The following is a 19,742-nucleotide window of genomic DNA, read 5'->3' on the forward strand; positions in this document are numbered from 1 at the left end:
AACAAAGGATTGGTGTAACAAAACTACGTCTTCATTAAATAAATTTCTAGTATGTTTATTGAAATTAAATCCGTAGTTGTCTTGAACCAAAATTTAGTAACTAATGTTCTTGAACAGAAGTTTGGTAACTATGTTCTATTTTGTACCTTTTACTTTTATTAATTTTTCAGTTGGACACTCCAGTGATTGCAAAAGGACCAGTAGAACTTTGGTTGCAGGATTTGTTGCGTGTGCAGCAGATTTCATTGCATGGCATAATTAGGGCGGCATATTACCAAATTAGTGACCCAGGATATCAGTTGCTGAATTTTCTTAATTACTTTCCAGCACAGGTGAGACTACAGGATGTGGATTTGTATGTGCAGTCTGGGTTGTGTGGGGGGGGAGGTGGGATGTAAAGATCATATGGGATTGTCTATATGAGGAAGTTTTCATAGAGGAAACAAGGATATGGATCTACTCAGTAGAAGACAATCCTTAATTACTTCAGTTTTGGTACCCTATTTATAGCATAATATTTTTCTTGTAATCTAAACTTTAAAATGACTTTTTTCTTCTCTTGGAGAATATAAAATATAGAGCTTGTATTTTCTGTGATGGATATTGAACCCGTTTCAGATGCAAATAAAATTTCATGTGCAGATTAATTTCTCTCACATAATTTAAAATTGCAAGAGTTACGATTATGATTTTTTCTCTCATCATTTACAAGATTTACCTCATAGTTTGTATATTTGTTGCTATGATAATGCAGTCCTAACAGAAGCCTATCTTGAAGGATTCTAGTTTGCCTAGAGACTCCTCCATCTTACTGATAATTCATGGATTTCATTAACAAGTAATGAATTGTTTCCCATCCTGTAGAAATTCTGACTCTGTAATTTGCTAATCAGTACAGTGCTGGAAGTAATTTTTTTAATAGAAATTCTGCAAATATTAAAACTGGCCAATACATTGCTAATTTTAAAAAAAATTCAGTACACTTAAATATTTAATGGAATTATCTTAAAGCTGAATTTATGATGTAATTATGTATTATCTCAGCAGTATTTATTTTAAAAAGCCTACTACTTTTCTTTAAACAGATAAGGACTGTCTTGTTTGCGTGTCAGACATTTTGAAGTGGCTTTATTACCATCTGCAAAGATCTTCTTTCCCATGTCTTGCTAATCCAAATGTTTTTATGTTCAAATAATTATTTGTGTTAGAAGGATGGGGGCGGGGAGGGGTGGTGGAGAAGAAGAAAATGGTCTTTGGCCAGAAATCTAAAGTTTAGAGAAAGAAAAGCTATGTTATAGGACAGAGAAGAAATTGGGCAAAATACTGGCAAATATTTGAAACATTTTCTTTCCTTCAAACTGCCTTTCTCCTGTTTCAGAAGCTTCTGTTTATAGGTAGCATGAAAAAGTCACATCCAAAGATTTTTTTTTTTCCTCAGACTAATCGATCATTCTAAAATAAATTTGTTTTAGACTCTACTGATGATAGCCTAATGATTCTAAAATGGTGTGATATTTCCTGCTACACAACCTCTGTATCCATGAACTCACTACAGGTATCGGGACATAGTGGAGTAGTCAGATATCTAGGTCTTAGTGCTTTGTGAATGTAGAAATGTGGGGGAAAAAAGGTATTGATACAGTTCTTGTCTATCCTGTTTTGCATGGGTATGCCTGATATTGTAAATGAAAATCAGTCTGAGACTGTAATTTACACTCTAGATTTATTTGGAAGCAAAATAACTTGTAGTTCAATGTGCTCTAAGCTATACTGCAGTCATGGCATCATGTTAGAAAGATCGCAATCCATCCCATGTTCAGTGGAAATGCACAGCATTTTTTTTTAATGTTCTTTAATTAGCTACGAATTGGCAATGCGAAATTTTCAGAAGAACTTCTTCCCACAATTTAAGACCTGTTTATGTTTGTGATACTGGAGTACGCTAAGGGATTGTAAGTGAAACTGAGAATCATCCTTAATTTGTGTGTATCTCAGTATGTGACAAATCTTCATAAAAGTTCTTAAATGTTTTCTCAGGAGTTTCCAGTACCACAGCAAAGCCAATTAACTCAGGCACAATATCCTGGTGAGATAGCATTGTGCTGGAGGTAGTGATAATTTGGGACTCTCTATACCATAATTTATTGTTCCTATTACACCTAAGACTTCTATAATAAAGCTAGTGTTCAACAAGTGTTTCGTTTGTATTTTTTTCACGTATTAAATTTGTAGGTTGGATTACTGGGAATTCAAATGTTGTGGACACATGATTCAGAAGAAGCTCTACAGAATGCTAAAGAAGACAGAAAAATCATGCAAGTAACCAATGGGAGATTTCTGGAGATTCTGAATATGTTGATTAGCCAGACGACACATGATCTTTCCAAGTTTGACAGAGTGAAATTTGAAACACTTATTACCATTCATGTGCATCAGCGTGATATTTTTGATGATTTGGTAAAGTACAGATTTTGATTTCTGACAATTAAAAGCATTTTTCTGTCATAATAATTTTTCTTATATGTGGTAGCTATAGTTACACATGTGTATGCATGTGTTTGTAAGACAGATGTCCATAATCTCATCATAGTAAAAATAGTACATTTTTGCTTAAACTAGAATAAAATCTATCAGTTCTGTCATCTAAGTATTTGCTCCAAATTTTTACTTTTCTTAGAAGATTTCAATTTTCCACTTCTTCCTACAGAATTGTTTTGAGAGACAAAAACCTTTTAGTATGTCCTTTCTTTGAAGAACTGTTGTATTACTCTTACTTGCATAACTAAAAAAGTTGAGTCTGCTGAGGGTGTTGTAGCTTTATCATCATAGATAGTTTCCTCATGTCTTATTACAGAATCTCAGTAGTTGGCACTAGACTGCACTTTAATTCCACCCATTCTAGAGTTACAGCGATGATAGCAACATCTTCCATATCTCCTAGTTTCTTCTTTCTGTCTCTCCTACTCCCTCAGAGAGCAGGCTACTGGGATTCTCTTTCTGGTTCCTAAGGAGAATACATAGAAGACAAACAAACAAAAAACCCTACTAAAATCAACAGATAATGCCAATCCTATACTTGAACTTTTTAGACTGTGCTAAATCGTTTACATTCCTTTATTCTTTGAGGAATGCCATCCCTCAACACTACACCTCTCACATATTTTTACTGCTGATGACACAAGCTTATTAGATGCTACACAATTTGCCTTCCATGCCTCAGTCAGATTCTTTCTTCATCATGCCCTTTGTTCCAATGTGTTTGGTGGATTTAGCAGTGTGTTTTTTGCTAATTTTACTTGGAGGGTGAGCTGCACTACCAAAGCAATTTAAGATTTATTTGATTAACACAGATGTTGTAATGATCAGGTTAAGTAATCAGGACATTTTTTAATATCAGTTTAGCATACGTCTGAACATATTATGTGATGCTTATATGTATTTCAGTTTACTTACATAGGAACTTTAAACTGAATAATCACTCATTATTCTCATATAAATAAGCATTTTATCACAGTTATCAAAGACAATAAATGTGGATGCTCCGTTATAACATGTACATTTATTTACTTTCTTTTAAGGTAAAAATGCACATCAAATCACCAACTGATTTTGAATGGTTAAAGCAGTCTAGATTCTACTTTAAAGAGGATCTTGATCAAGTCTTGGTATCCATTACAGATGTTGATTTTGTTTACCAAAATGAATTTCTGGGTTGCACTGATCGTCTGGTTATAACACCTCTTACAGACAGGTTAGAAAAACAATTATACATAATGAATTCTCTTAATATATATATAGTGTTTATTTAACATATGTCTTCAAAGAGGTACATTCTAAATTAGGGCTAGGTGGGCTAGGTAATTCAGGAAAATCTCATACTTTTGCTCAATCATATTCTTTTAGAAAAGGTAAAATAGACACTCACTAATTTGTACACTTAGTAATTCCTAGAAAAGTTTTATCACTTCCCAGTCTTAAAACAAAGATTTAGTAACAGAAATGAATCATTTTAAGGTTATATACTAATGTATAGTTTAGTAGTATTTCTATACTGAAGAAAAGACTAGGTCAAATATTTCAAATTCTGTAATAAGGGATTCTATAAAGATTTTGTGGCTACCAATGTCTTTGAAAGTCTAAGACAACCAGTCAGTGTCTGTCATCTTACTAGTACTGGGAAACAGTTTAGATTTGTCCATAAGAATCTAGACATTGACAAAGTCCCAGCTGTATGCACTCACTTGCCATTCTTCTGTAGCCAGGCAAGCAAATGACCATTAGTTTTGTTTCCAATGTGACTTAACAATGAGAACTATTTTTCTTTTTTCCTCTTGGGAATTTCTTGGCTTCTTTTTTTGTCAAAATTCTTCCTCCATTTATTCCTTTCTTGAGATGTCACTTTTGACCAAATGAGAAAATAGGAAGCCAAAAGATACTTCACTTGCAAAAAGATCCCCTCAAGAACCAAAAATAACTTCCAACCTACAATCATTCACTTTGCTACCTATGTGGAGTATGTGTCTGTACAGCTTTTTGAACACCTTTTTTTCTTCAGAAGAGGTAGGACTGCTATTGTGACAATATGGAAGGTTCAGTACATTTCTGCAGTGAACTGTACTGCCCTCAACAATTAAGTATTTTTGATGCAAAATGTTAAATTCTAGCCCAAAATTTGCATTGACCCTCATAGAACTGTAGAAGTAAAACCTTTATGTCACTTTAAAGTTTCTTATTGGTTAGAAAACATCAAGATCCCTGCAGTGCAAGGTTGGCGTAATATATTATAGTGTTTCAAGCTAAACTGTAGGAACTAATTAGTTATTAAACTCTGTTCAATTATGGATTAAAACCAGAAATACTTTAGTTAGAAATGCTTTCAGAGTATGTTGAGTTGATCTGACAGTGAAGATACCCCATCATTTGTGTAGGAACTTTGTCATTTAATTCCTTTAGTGTTATTCTTCCATACCTTACCATGAATGAAAATCATAACTAAAGCTCATGTAAACTAAAACACTAGTCTAAACTTTTTAAGACTAAAAAAAAAAGGGGTAAAGCTTAGGGTTTTTTTTCTTAGAATTGTAAAGATTTTTTTACCCATAATTGTGGAAGGGGCCGTATATCATTATTCTTTCACACTTGAGGATTTAGACAAAGGTAACCTAACCTAATGAAATGTATACAGATTAAGATACTGCAGAATATGATGAGGTGGCAGAATTCAACAGCAGAATCTGCTCTTTATAGCTGCAAAAAGAGTTAATGACAATTAAATTCCTTTATGTGGTGTGCATTAATTTTTTAGCTCATCTAATATTCACAGTTTGTAACAAATCAGACTAATACCAGATAAATTTGTTTGCATTTATAGAAGTGATGTTTAAATGCTGTATTTTGTGATTTTTAAGACTCTGAACTTCCTGCACTCATGGAAATCAATGGAACTGCTTTATGAAGAAGTAATCTTTCAGCATAAGAGCTGTAGAATCTTTCGCATAACTCATTGTTATCTTATATATATACATATATATCTTTCATATGATTTAATAAATTAATATGAATTAACATTTATAGGTGCTATATAACTTTAGCGCAGGCTTTGGGAATGAACATGGGAGGAGCTCCAGCAGGACCAGCTGGAACTGGTAAAACAGAAACGACGAAAGACATGGGAAAGGCTCTGGGAAAATATGTAGTAGTCTTTAACTGCTCTGATCAAATGGACTTCAGAGGTTTGGGTAGGATTTTCAAAGGTAAGACTTCTTCATGGAGGATAGAGGAGACCTCCACAGGTCATATAGCAGATGCAGTGAAAGCAGGTTGCTCAGGACCTTATTCATGTTGGGTTTTGAGTATCTCCAGGGATGGACGTTCCACAACACCTCTGGGCCCCTGTTCAAGTGTTTGACCATCCTCATGGTTACATTTTTTATACTTCCATTGACCTGGAATTTCCCACATTGAAACCTGTGTCCATTGTCTTTTCCACTGCACCTCTGAGAAGAGCCTGGCTCCAATTTCTCAGTGCCACCTATTAGCTAGTTATGAACAGCAATAGGCTTTCCCCTTAGCTTTCTTTTCAGGCTCAACAAATTGTATTCTCTCAGCCCCTCCCTCTGTGTCATGTACTCCAGCCATTGACCATCATGGCAGCCATCTATCCGCTGGACTCATGCAAGTATATCAATGTCTGTCCTCTATTGGTAAGCCCCAAACTGGACACAGTACTCCAAATGCTATCTCACAAGTGCAGAGTAGAGGCAAACAATGATTTTCCTCAACCTGCTGGCTATACTCTTGCCCAATATGCAGCTGGCTTCCTTTGCTACAAGGGCATAATTCTGATTCATGCTCAATTAGTTGTCAAGCAGGACACCAGGTAATTTTCTGCAAAACTGCTTTGTGGCCAGTCAGCACCAAGCCTGTAGTGCTGCATGGAGTTATTGTGTTCCAGATAAAGGACTTGAACTTCATGAGGTTTCTGTCAGCTCATTTTTCAAAGTTATGTTATTGGCTGTATTGAGAAGCAAGGGGTGAAACTATTAACTGTTTTCTTATATTATTTTTTTTTTGGCAAGCAAATAATTGTGGCATAAAAGTGCCTAAAGTTGTGGGTTTATAAACATATTGCCCCTTTGAAAGTCAAGCTATTCAAATGTAAAACAATCTTTGAGTACATGACAGAATCCCTTTAAAGTGATTTACCCTTGACTGTGTAACAATAATATACCCTGAATGCGTTGGATGAATTTTGCACTTTTAAATAGCTATGTCTCTGTATACATGAAAGAAAACTACTGCTTACTGGTACTTTGATATCATGTGGAAAAAAATGCTGCTACAAATTTGCTTATAAACAGTTGCTAAAAGAACAACAATTCTCTTAGTTAACTACTATATACATGTTACTTTTCCAAACTGAAATTAGGCAACTGTGAAATTAATCCGTTATGAAAATGTTATTGTTATTAATATAGTGCTTCTAGATTTCACTTTCCATTTAATTTTCTCTCTCTGTCTTCCTCTCTTTCTTTCATAGACAAGTTCACACAGAGCATTGTCCACTCTTTGCATGTTGTTAATACCCTGTACCATTACATGAAAAACTTGTAATTTAATGTGAACTTAAAATGGTAATGCTTATGCATAGAGATATATACTCTAAGATTAATATTTTCTGTCTTGTGGGGTTCAGAGTTTTATTTAAACCCCTAGTTAGTGCAAAAATAATTTCAATTTTTAATTTTAACCATTATGATTTATAAGAGGCAAGTAAAAAGTAATTTAAAAGCATTGTGAAGGCTGGAAGACCCAAATGAAAATAAAAAACTTGAGATTTTTTTGTTGTAACATTTAGGGCTAGCGTTTTCTAGCTTTAAGTCACTTATTTTTGTTTTTTTTAGATTAACAATACAACTTTTTGCAAATAATCGAATTGACGCTTTAGAATAAAAGGCTACATTCACAGAAAGATCTGAAAGAAAGATCTGCCAAATGCGCCCCAAGATATCAAAAGACTTTTTTCTGATTTTGATTAACTTTTAAGCATTTTGTATAGATCAACTAATATTAATTCAGATTGGTATGGAAATGGTCAGGTGGATTGGAGGAAGGTAGGCCTTGGCCACAGGGCAATAAATAAAACTAATCTTATTTGGTTATTTGAAGGAAAAGTCATCTAGTTCAGATATCTCAGATATGCATGAAGAACAACAGATAATAAATTTTTCTGTCCCTGTTTTAGGTCTTGCACAGTCTGGATCTTGGGGATGTTTTGATGAATTCAACCGAATTGAGTTGCCTGTCTTGTCAGTAGCAGCACAACAAATCTGTATTATTTTAACAGCAAGAAAAGAAAGAAAAAAGCAGTTCATTTTTTCTGATGGAGACTGTGTAGATTTAAATCCAGAGTTTGGTATTTTCCTAACAATGGTAAATGTAGTAATAATTCCAGAGAGGTGACAAATTATACTATATGCAGGTTAATTAAATGGCAAGGTGAAAATAACCGATTTTATTAATTAAGTGATGCTGTTGCTATAGAATTAGACTAAACTACTGGAACACATAAATAATCTGATTATTCATGAATTGCATGCCTTCATTTTTACTTTAAGATTATTGAAAAGGTTCATAATTATGTCCCTTCATTACTGTACTGCCATTTATTATGTAGACTGAATTTGGCCAAACTTCCAGAATTCTCTGTCCTCACTGAGAGGACTGAAACAGTAGTATACTTTACTACCTTAGCTTGAAATGCTTTAACAGTATTAATGAGAAAGATACAGTAGGAAAAAAAAAAGAACATTCACTTAAAGCGGGAGATATAGGAAAGATATTTTTCAAAGACATACATCTTGTCTAATGGGTACTTTACATGGATATGAAGAATTCTTCAAGCTGGTTTACAGAAGACAAGTATGATGATTCTTTAATAAACCACCCTTCTTGTACTGTGGTGACAACAGGTCTTTTCAAAACCTGTGCAAAAAATTATCAGATCCTTTCATTTGTTGATACAGGATATGTCTAAACAGGTAAATACAATGCTGAATGTCGACTTTTGGCCTTCTGTGGCAAAGAGGCCCATTCTGCTCTGTGCGTCAATCCTGGAATCAGTGCAGGCATTATGACAGAACTGTGCTTATATCATGGAGTTTTTATGGGTGGTATCTGAAATACATTGTTCCCTTTCTTATAATGACTTGCAGTATAAGAAAGGCTTGAAAAAGGCTTGCAGTATATATAGCTCAAAGTTAGGTCCCACAACTGAGTGGATAATCTGCGCAAAAAAGATATGCAAGACAGTACGTATAATTTTACACCAGTTACCAACCAACTACCAAAGGGAGAAACACAAACTCCTGGATTTAGAATATTAACTTTCAGGGTATGCTCTCTTGTTGCCATAGGGTTCCTGAGGCTTCATAGCATTAATTCTTGTAATCTCATGGGCAAGGAATTTTGCAGTGTATGTTTCCTAATGCCAAGGCAGATGGCAATCCAAGATGACTTTATGGGAAATTAAAACCTTCATCTGCATGTTCGAGTGCAGGATAATAACTGAGGAGGTCATAAATGTCTTCTGACTGCTTCTAATTTCTTAAATGTCACCTGTTTAATGTCAGAGTTACTCCTCATGTTTTCAGCAAGTTGCCAAACATCTATTACTCAAACTTTCTTGGTCATTAAAATTTTCTTTCATATGATTTTGTTGTAAAGTTTTCACATTTTAATTTTGTTGACTGTGTTATTTTTACTGTGTCATTACAAAATATTCTCTGCATATTCCTAAACCATTATTAAAATCAGTTCTGTCACTAAAAGAGAATTACAATTTTTTATATGATTCTTACTTCAGTATTCACTCACAAACTATTAAACATGCAGTGAGATTCTGTACTTTAAGACTAGCCGTTTAGACACAAGAAAGAGAGAGGGGCATCCTAATATTTCTTCACTATAGACTGCTTGTTATCCTTTTTTTTTAATTATTATTATTATTTTGGCTCTTGCTAGACATTGGATTTTTAATATGTTACAAACCTACCTCTTCTGCAAAATGGAGATGAAAACTTTATTCACATTGGGAATACACTAGAAGAAATCAACCAACTAGATTGTATTCCATGAAATTTTAAAATTCTGATTGCTGGTTTGTTATGATAAAGAAATTCAGTTATTACTCTGGCAATTATGCATAGGTTATTAAATTCGTAGTTATGGTTGAAGTATTTTCCTCACATTTTAATCATTAGTAGACAAGAGTTCTAACTCTGACCAGATCTAAGTATTTCTGCATAAATTTACTTTTATTGAACAATAAAAAGGATGTTATTTTGACTGTTATAAATAATAATGCAGTATGTTTTCTTATATAGAATCCTGGATATGCTGGACGTCAAGAACTACCAGAAAATCTCAAAATTCAGTTTAGAACTGTTGCAATGATGGTTCCAGATAGACAGGTACAATTACTGACGGAATGGAAAGAAAAAATGTATTTTACTTTGCTTAACTATCTTCAGGAAAAACTAATGGAATTTCTAAAAAAAATTGTATTTCAGATAATTATAAGAGTTAAGCTTGCAAGTTATGGATTTATTGATAATGTGATGTTGTCTCAGAAATTCTTTGTTCTTTATATACTTTGCGAGGAGCAGCTCACCAAGCAGGTAGTGTTATGTATTCCTTTCCTCTTTGTCTTCATATTTATAGAATACAACCCTTTAGGTTTTGATTTGTGCAGATTGTTTTTGAAGTATCACTTTTATGCTTTTTACAAAATATTGAAGTATTTTAAATATAATTCAAACAAATATCTCTACAATTTTTTTTAACAAATAACCATGTTAATTCATGTATATGTAATCACATGCACACATTTTTTTAATTGTTAAAGAATGATAGGTTGTAGTTGCAAGTGCATGAGGTTCTCTGCCTAAACATAGCAGTCAGGTAAGAATTAACCTGGTGATGTCATTTTTCTGTAAGAATTATCTAGGACTAGAGAGAGTAGTTGGAAATTGGAAACCGCGGGAGGAATGTCTCAAGTTTGATTTAAGTTGCCCTTCTCCCCACAGCACTGCTTTGATCTGAGGTCTTGGCTTTAAGCTGTCTCAGTTGGAAAGACCCAGTCTGGAATGGAATTATTACTTTTTTAGAACCCTGCTATAGAGAGCTACAAAATAATTGCTATATGGCATTATAAATAGTGAAGTCAATTAAATTTAAATTAGAAAAGAAAAACCTTGTAGCCTCCCCCCTGCCTTTCCTGAAAATAGGCTTATTATCCTTCGTTTGGGAATTATTCTATTAAAATAAATAACAGCAGCAATTCCTATTTTAGCTACCTTTTCCAGGCAGGGCAACTGTACTATACAATATGCAAGTAAGGTTTGATATACTGATGAAATAAAGCTAGAGAACTTGTTACTGATGCATACGCCTTTTTCCACTCCCTAGGTCCATTATGACTTTGGTCTGAGGAATATCCTTTCAGTACTGAGGACTCTTGGAACTCAAAAGAGGGCCAGGCCAAATGAAAGCGAATTAAGTATTGTTATGAGAGGGCTAAGAGATATGAATCTTTCTAAGCTGGTAAGAATCTAACTTAATATTTTAGCACCATGTAAAGGCAAGTCTACTAGATATTTCATGGGGTTTTGTAGAAGATTAGAAAAAATCTCAAACATCCTTTTCTTTAAAAATTGAAACATGATGATCATCATGTTATCATTAAACAGCAATGAGAGTTTATTAGACTTGGAAACAGTGCTCAGGGTGCAAAGGTTCAAATAGGTTAATAGTGGCTTAGCTGTGGGTATGACATTTTATGTACTGACTTGTGTACAGACTGACTACTGTACCATAAGTAAACTGAATAATTTAAGTATCCACTAAATTAGACTTTTAAAGATTTCTTTCCAGTTAGGATGTTCTTTCCAATATATGCTGCAAGTGTTTGTTTTACAAATAAATTTTAGAAATAGATTCGAGTGTCTACTCAGTGGGAAATTTCTTTCAATTTTGAATTAATTTCTCACATGGCATATGGATGACATTTTCAAAATGCTATTTTTGTAGCTGTTGGCTGGCTGTGTTTATGAACATAAGCATCTGTATTTAGAAAATATATTCTTACTGTTTATTATTTTAAAATAGAGATTAATTTTGTTTTGAGAACATTCTTTGGATAACCATGCTTTAAGCACTTAATAACTTTTTTTGTTTCAGATAGATGAAGATGAGCCTTTGTTTCTCAGTCTTATAAATGGTCTCTTTCCGGGGTTACAGTTGGACAGTAGTACCTATGCTGAGCTTCAGGCTGCAGTAGCTAATCAGGTTGAAGAGGCAGGATTGATTAACCATCCACCATGGAATCTTAAGCTTGTTCAGGTAAACCTTTTTTTTCCAAAACATTTTTAACAAACAGGAGTCAGAACACCATATTAGTAGCTAAACTACTGTCTCCCTCAAGGATCTGTGCTTCTAATATTGGAAAAACTGAAGTGTACGCCACACTGAGGAAGACCAATCCAAGGGACTTAAGTTTTTATTTCTTTAAATTATCTAGAAGAAGAAGAAAATATACCTTAAAGCATGCTATTAACCCAGCCTTTCCCAGATATGGTAATGCATCTAAGTTAACTGAATGAAGCAGCAAGGCACCTACATGGGTCTCTGAACATGAGTTTCTTAGACTAGAGTAGGGACAGTAGGGCATAAGAAGGATTGGGAGGCATTTTGAAGGCCAAAGCAGTAAATAAAGAGTGAGAAGAAACATAGCCAGGGCACAACTGCTAAGGAGGAGGAAAGTGCTAAAAAACCTTTATAAGGGCAAAAAAAATGTAAGAGGTATGTATTTCTGACTTAAATATGTTTCTGTAATGAAGAAGAGTCTTCATGATGAGTTTGAGCAGATATTGTAGTAAACAAAGGTTTTTCTCACGTAAGTTTTGAGAACCTATACACTAGTTGGGTAATCATCCAGCTTATCTGTATTGAGCTGAATGAGTTGAAGTGTAAGGATGTATAGAGCACATATGTCTTAGCATATGCTATGACAAGGTATGGAAACCTATAACAAGGTTAAGCATGCAAGTGAACATGCATGTAGGTACTGTAAAATGAAAGAACCAAAAATAGTCTCAGTTACAAGAATGACACTGTTATACAAAGGGAATTGTTTCTCTCAAGGAGATGTGTGATTGAAAGATTAAAGCTATAAAGAGATTTAGAGGCTTTCTAGACTACAAAGGATGTGAACAAGCCCAGCTACTGTCGATTTGTATCTACAGTGTTCAAAGCTAGCATCCTTCTGAAGTACATTAGCCACCTGAATACTGTGGAACCTAAGTGGAATATGTATTCTTCTACTACCTGCATGCAAAATTTTTAGTAAAAATGAGTAAGAAAATACATAGAATCTGAATGAGAGACTCTGTAGCAAAAAGTTGTTGCAAACATGTTGTTTGCATAAAACAAAAAGTTGCTTAGTTTTGACATGAATAACACTTGGTTCTTGGCACCTGAGGAATAGAGAAATAGACCCTGTGTGCTGGCAGCTTGCCAGGAGTGTAGTATGTTTTGTTTACCTTGTGTTGTGCAAGGTCTTTAGACCTGGAGTGTGTTCTGATTGAAAAGCAAAAGAGAGAAAATTGTTAAGGTGTTGCAAGAAATTATTTTGATTTCAGAATATTTGTAAGACATTAAGTTTAGTAAACTAATGATTCAGTGATTAAAGTGTAATTTTGGTTTATAGTAATTTGTGTTTAGTGTGGGATAATCTTTACGACGTATTGTTGATTAATGAATACGTAGTTATTTAATATGAAGGAAGAAAGGTGCTTAAATGGCTTTTTGGACCTATACTCCAATATAACATTTAAATGGCTGACAGTTGTATTCCTGACATGCAATCATGTTTGAAACTAACTTTGAATTTATTATTAAAGACAGTTAACTCATGTTCTGATGATCTTTATGGCAGCACACTTCCCTATAAACATCCTTCTTTGAAAAGCAAACTTAACAAATGCAGCAGACTAACAACTCAAGAAATAAATAATTAGACAATCACTAAACAATTATGAATTGACAAGCTAGAAAGATAACTAGAGCACTGTTGCTCTTTTGTCTTTTTGTTCTACTCATTTTTTGAGAATACACTTTAATTATTGATGATAATGATGTTTTTAAACATTATGACTTTGTCAGTTTCCTGTGTTCTCAGATTCTTTGGTTTTTCTGCATGCAGGCAACAAGATGTGAATGCTTTTTCTTGCAATACCATGCTTTAAACAGTGATCAGCTTTACTTTATTTGCTATATTACTCATTGAGACTGAGCTTGTAGTCTTAATTAGTGAAATAGATTTTTTTTTTTTTTTAATTCTATGAATTGATGAAATTGAATTTTGCTTTGTAAAATTTGTCAGCCAGAGAAGAGTTATGCTGTCTTCTAATATTCATATTTTACTTATCCCTACTTTTTGGATAATTGTTAATCACTGTTAATGGTTAAGACTAATAATCTTTACGATTTCTAATGGCTGAAAACTATATTGCTCTAGAAGCATTTATTTGTAATTTTGCTGATTGCCAAGATGACAGTACACCTACAACAACTGACACTTAAGAACATTTTATCCTATGGAAATATGTTTGCATCTCCTTGAAATACAACCTCAGAATAGAGACTTTCTGAAACTACAGGCCTTGAAGTGCTAGGCTTGTTCATTGGCTGTACAGTTTTCAATTAGAAAGTACATCATTGGCTCTTACAAACTAAGTATCTTAAAAGAAACTAGATGTAAACCAAGAAAGGCACTCTGACCTTTGTGCTTATTACCAGATTTCTGAAAGTTTCCAAACTTGTCTAGCTTAAAAAACAAAACTGCTGTGTGATTTGTTGAATGAGAGCAAAAGATACAAAGTGCAACATATCCTGCCTTATGTTACTTCACAGCAGCTAAAATACCATGTCTCTGTCATCAAACCAGAGGTATATTTATGGCTCTGCTCAGACTCCACCTAATTTACAGAAGGTTTTGCTCCACATTCTGCAGACTGGATCTATATTGTCCTTCACACAGCTTCACACTGACAATCAGCAGAATTTTTGCGTGGGAGAAAACTTTTGACCATCCTGCTTAAAGTCATGTTCACCATTTTATTCACGGCTTAATATTTCTGGTTGCTAAATGGTCATATGAAGATTGCTTGTGCCTTAACAAATTCCATCTTCCACTGGGAATAAAAAATTTGAAATTGTCAAGTTCATGGTGGACTTGATCTTAGTTTAGATTTGTGGTGCCTGTAGATCTTCCTCCTGGACTGAAACAAGCCTTTATTCAGCTTGCAAAGGAAGTAGCTATATATGCTTCTCCTTACAAGGTTCTGTCATCCAGGAGGACTACCATTTTTTCGTTCCTTTCAGTTGCTCCAAAAGGAGATACTTGTGTAGGCAGACCCTGCCACTTCCATAGCAAGCCTAAAGCTAATATTAAAAGAAAAATAGCAAATTCAGTAAAGAACTGTCCTGGACCTAAACCCATCCGCAATCCTGTAGGAAGTGTGGTCCCTATGATTATTTCATATACTCAGGTATTTTAGCACTGTAGTGATTAGTCATTCTTCTGTTGCATTAATGTTTTGCTACTATCCATTTCTCCTTTTGAATAATACAGAAAATCCTTTTTAAAATCTGGTAAAATTATTTTCAGTTGCTTTGAAAAGTTTAGGCAAGATTTAGCTCTGTAAACTGTTTTATAGTAAACTTGCTTGGTGCTTAGAAGATTAGGATGTGAAGGTATGTACTATTCCACAAAACACTAAAAATCAGCAAACGCATGCTGATTTCAATTCTGATCATATAATTTGTATGTCTAATACGTTTATAATCACTGACTATCAAATGTATTAAATGCAAGCAAAAATCTTCCAAAAGCATATATTTCTTAAAATATTTTGATTTTTTTAATAGTTGTATGAAACTTCTCTAGTACGTCATGGGTTGATGACACTTGGACCTAGTGGATCTGGAAAAACAATGGTGATAACTATATTAATGAGAGCACTGACAGAATGTGGCCAACCTCATAGAGAAATGCGTATGAACCCCAAAGCTATTACTGCTCCTCAAATGTTTGGAAAACTAGATGCTGCAACTAATGATTGGACAGATGGAATCTTTTCTACACTGTGGAGGAAAACACTGAAAGCTAAAAAGGGTATGTAAATACTTTGTGTGTGGTATCATAAAAGTACCTCTTGAATGATATGTTGAAAAAAGCATCCTGAATTTGCAAATGTGGTGAAGTTCCCTCTTGAGACAAACTACAGAGAACACAGATGAGGTTACAGTTCATTTCTCAAGAAAGGGCAGCAGTTTAAAAATTTATTATTTTGGTTTTATCTACATTAAAAAATTGTTTGTTTCCTTGCCACTTCAGTTCTACAGTGCAGATGTGGAAGCTGCTAAATTATAATTTAGATTTACTTGTACTAATTGCACTAGCTTTAAAATAATGGTTTTTCTGTGGTTTTTCATACATTGATTACCCATATTTATATTTCAGTATTTTAGGATTGGAATACTGAAATTCCTTTTCACAGTGATTCATTTGTATCTGAAAAAAAAATATATTTATAATAAAGGAAGAGAATTCTTCTACGGAACCTTCCTAGAAGGAGGTTCTTTAAAAAGAAAGTTGAATTTTCTGTATTGGAAATGTCTATATTTTCTCTATTGGAAATTTTCTATATTCAAACCAAATCCAATTTTAAAATCTGATTGCAAAAACTTAGGCATTTTCATCTATATTTATGTTTCAAAATAAAAGAAAAACAATTAGATTTTCAGAATTGATGAGCGATGATAGTTTTCATTAACTTATATGGGATCTGTGAATACTCAACGCCTTTTGTTTAGTTGCCCAAAGAACCCTTATTTTAGCAACAAAATGCTAAATCCCCATTCCCCCTGTGCTGCTCAGGAAGGTGGGGGGGTGGGGGAAGGAACGAGGAAGAGTTATATTATGTTGGGAAGGAAGAAGTTGAGTCTGGAGAAAGAAAAGGGGGTGGGGGAAAGGTGTTTTAGGTTTTTGTCTTTGTTTCTCATCATCCAAGTCTATGTTAATTGGCAATAAATTAATTTTCCCCCAGTCGAGTCTGTTTTGCCTGTGACAGTAGTTGGTAAGTGATCTCCCTGTCTTTATCTCAACTCACAAGCATTTTCACCTTATTTTCTCCCTCTGTCCTGTTGAAGAGGGGGAGTGAGAGAGTGGCATGGTGTCTGTCTGACAGCCAGCCAAGGTAATCTCACCACAGATGTTCAACATTATAAAGATATACTTGTGCCCTCATTTGCTACTAATTGTTTAAAAAATAGTTCCTTAACTAAGTATGCAATTTATACAGTAATGAACATCCATGGAGATGGCAGAAATTACAACAAATAAAATACATTTTTATACATTATTTAAGTTCTAGATAATCTTTTGTAAACTTATTTTCTTGCTCTTTCAGCATGGTCTATGAACTATATCTCTTTTGATTATTTTTCCAGGGGAAAATGTATTTCTGATTTTAGATGGTCCTGTAGATGCAATCTGGATTGAGAATCTAAATTCAGTTTTGGATGATAACAAGACCCTCACTCTAGCAAATGGAGATCGGATTCCTATGTCTCCTACATGTAAACTGTTATTTGAGGTCCACAACATTGAGAATGCCTCTCCAGCAACAGTTTCTCGAATGGGTATGGTCTACATCAGTTCTTCCGCCCTCAGCTGGAGACCAATATTGCAAGTAAGATTATCATTGCTGGCTACTTCTAACTTTACCTTGTTATACATTTTATACAGAAAAATATTGTGGATGTTTTTCAGGCATGGCTGAAAAAACGTTCTCCTCAAGAAGCTGAAGTTTTACAAAGTTTGTATGATAGAATCTTTGAACCAGCATATACATACATGAAACTAAACCTTAATCCAAAAATGGAGCTTCTGGAATGTAACTACATTATGCAGGTAAAATAGATACTGTGTAAGTCTGTATGAATTGACTGACTATAGTAAGCGTGCAGAAATAGCAAAGAGAACAGTTGATAGCAATAAAATTTAATTTGAAAATATTGTTTCCTAACAAAGAAAACCTCAAACTCAATATTTGTTTCTTAGGCAATATAAAAGGAACTGTTAGAGATGTGCAGAAGAAAACTTTACCTTTCTTTATCACTTCATATGTAGGCTAGCCTTCTGTTGACTGGAATTTGCAGGCTTCAGTAAGTTTTCAGAAGGATATGTTTAATAAGCTAGTGGTCTCATTCCAGTTCTTTTAATACCAAACAAATTGTGGTAAGGGTCAGTCTAACCCTACTGGTAGTGTCAGCAGAGAGAGTGAAGAATAATTCTAATTATCTTTTTCTCTCCAGATGTAACAACTGTGATTCTGTCGGTCAGATCTTCCAAGGCCAATGTAATAATTTTTGCCTGTCCTTTCCTATGGATTGGAATTCTACCTTGAGTGGAGTCCAAATTTTATCAGTGATTTATTAATAGTAAAATTATGTGCTTGGCAGATTTTACAAGACTGTCAGTCCTATACTGCATGTCTCAAGCTGATTTGTTTACGAGTCTGTCGTCATCTGCAGATTCTAAGTCTCCAGACTTTCCATTTGTCCATGTAATCTCAGTTTTATATTGACACTCTCATAACAAATTCAGTAGTGCTTTTGAATAAGAGGGTAGACAAGATAATATTTTGGATAACACTTCAATTTAATATTAAACTAGTCAATTTGCACCCAATATCTCTTTACTGTTCATTAGGGATTTAGCTTCAGATTTTCAACAGTTTGAAGTATTTTGCTGCAAGTTAATAGCTACAGTAAATGCTGCAAAGATTAACTGTGCAGTATCAGATGGAATTAGGATATCTGTAGAATTAAAGTCCACAGGAAGAAACTATATAACTTGCCAATTTATGATGATAAACAAGATGGACGTGCTATGCACAAATTTTTTAGAGAGAGATAATATTTTTTTCTTTTACATTTGTTATCGTGAAACCTCTGACTGAATTGATGTTGTCTTCATGGAAGACTTTTCCTGGGACTAGAAGTTTCTATGTTATTTTTGATTAGGGCTTGTTAGGAAGTGCGAGCAAGTCAGTGTTCTACTTACACTGCTTGGTCAAGGAAATATTTTCCTATTTGATCTGTATTGAATGTTTCTTCCTGTGAACGAGAATCTCTAGTAAGTTTCTGTCACAGGATGACAGAGTAAATAACCCTTTGTGGATCTCCATGCTGGGGTTTATCTAAGAACCAGTGAGACCGGAGCTTTTACCCTGCTTTATCATTTCACAGATTCACTTCTTCACTTGCTTCCCCCCTCCAGTGTTACATTCACTTAGGCTTGATTTCTCTTCCCAGCAAAGATTTAATCCTTGGTGTTGGAAGGTAGGGCAAAAAGTCGTGTTGGTTTCTGTGCTGTGCAGCTACCAGGATTGGGCATTACTTGACAAGATTTCTTGGCATCATCCAGCATTTGTCTACATGCATCTCTCTGATCTCCAGGATCTTCCCCTGTTTCCAGGATGTTTCCTCCAACCAGGATCTTCACCTCCTTCTTTCTGGGCCCCTTTTTTTCCAAGACCACTTCTTTTGGGGGCGCTTCTTTTCCACACCACCTTTCCTTTCCAGAACCTTAAGATCCCAGTTTTGCCGTAAAAGGTCTATGTGCAGACGCATTGTACCTTATCAGCCTCCCGATTAGTGGTTCTGTCTTATGTCTTTTTATTAATTGTGGGATTCACATGTGCCGCTTTTGTTTAGGTCAGGTGTTTTCAAAATTTACAACCATCTCAAACCAGTTGCGTCTAGCAGATAACAGACTTGTACTTGAGTTCTAAAGTTCAGTTTTGCATGTTCACCTCCGCATGGACATAGAATCATAGAATCATTAAGGTTGGAAGATCGTTGAGTCCAATCGTCAACCCGACACCACCATGCCCACTAAACCATGTCCCTAAGCGCCTCATCTACACATCTTTTAAATACTTCCAGGGATGGTGACTCAACCACTTCCCTGGGCAGCCTGTTCAATGTTTGACCGCTCTTTCAGTAAAGAAATTTTTCCTAATGTCCAATCTAAACCTCCCCTGGCGCAACTTGAGGCCATTTCCTCTCGTCCTATCGCTAGTTACTTGGGAGAAGAGACCAACACCCACCTT

General features: G+C 34.6%; 1 protein-coding gene across 2 annotated transcripts in view; it reads left to right on the forward strand.

Moving 5' to 3' along the window:
• Positions 1–19,742, forward strand: part of DNAH8 (dynein axonemal heavy chain 8) — a 152,249-nt gene that overhangs the window by 52,620 nt on the left and 79,887 nt on the right. For both annotated transcript variants that reach the window (XM_075146803.1, XM_075146804.1), the window contains exons 37-48: positions 171–332; positions 2,233–2,457; positions 3,579–3,751; positions 5,575–5,753; positions 7,745–7,932; positions 9,885–9,971; positions 10,071–10,178; positions 10,969–11,103; positions 11,740–11,901; positions 15,490–15,736; positions 17,074–17,315; positions 17,396–17,536. In XM_075146803.1, the coding sequence (XP_075002904.1) occupies positions 171–332; positions 2,233–2,457; positions 3,579–3,751; positions 5,575–5,753; positions 7,745–7,932; positions 9,885–9,971; positions 10,071–10,178; positions 10,969–11,103; positions 11,740–11,901; positions 15,490–15,736; positions 17,074–17,315; positions 17,396–17,536 (2,049 nt within the window). The remainder of the gene's footprint in view (positions 1–170; positions 333–2,232; positions 2,458–3,578; positions 3,752–5,574; positions 5,754–7,744; positions 7,933–9,884; positions 9,972–10,070; positions 10,179–10,968; positions 11,104–11,739; positions 11,902–15,489; positions 15,737–17,073; positions 17,316–17,395; positions 17,537–19,742) is intronic.

Source organism: Calonectris borealis, chromosome 3 (assembly GCF_964195595.1).
Source record: "Calonectris borealis chromosome 3, bCalBor7.hap1.2, whole genome shotgun sequence".
NCBI lineage: Eukaryota > Metazoa > Chordata > Aves > Procellariiformes > Procellariidae > Calonectris > Calonectris borealis.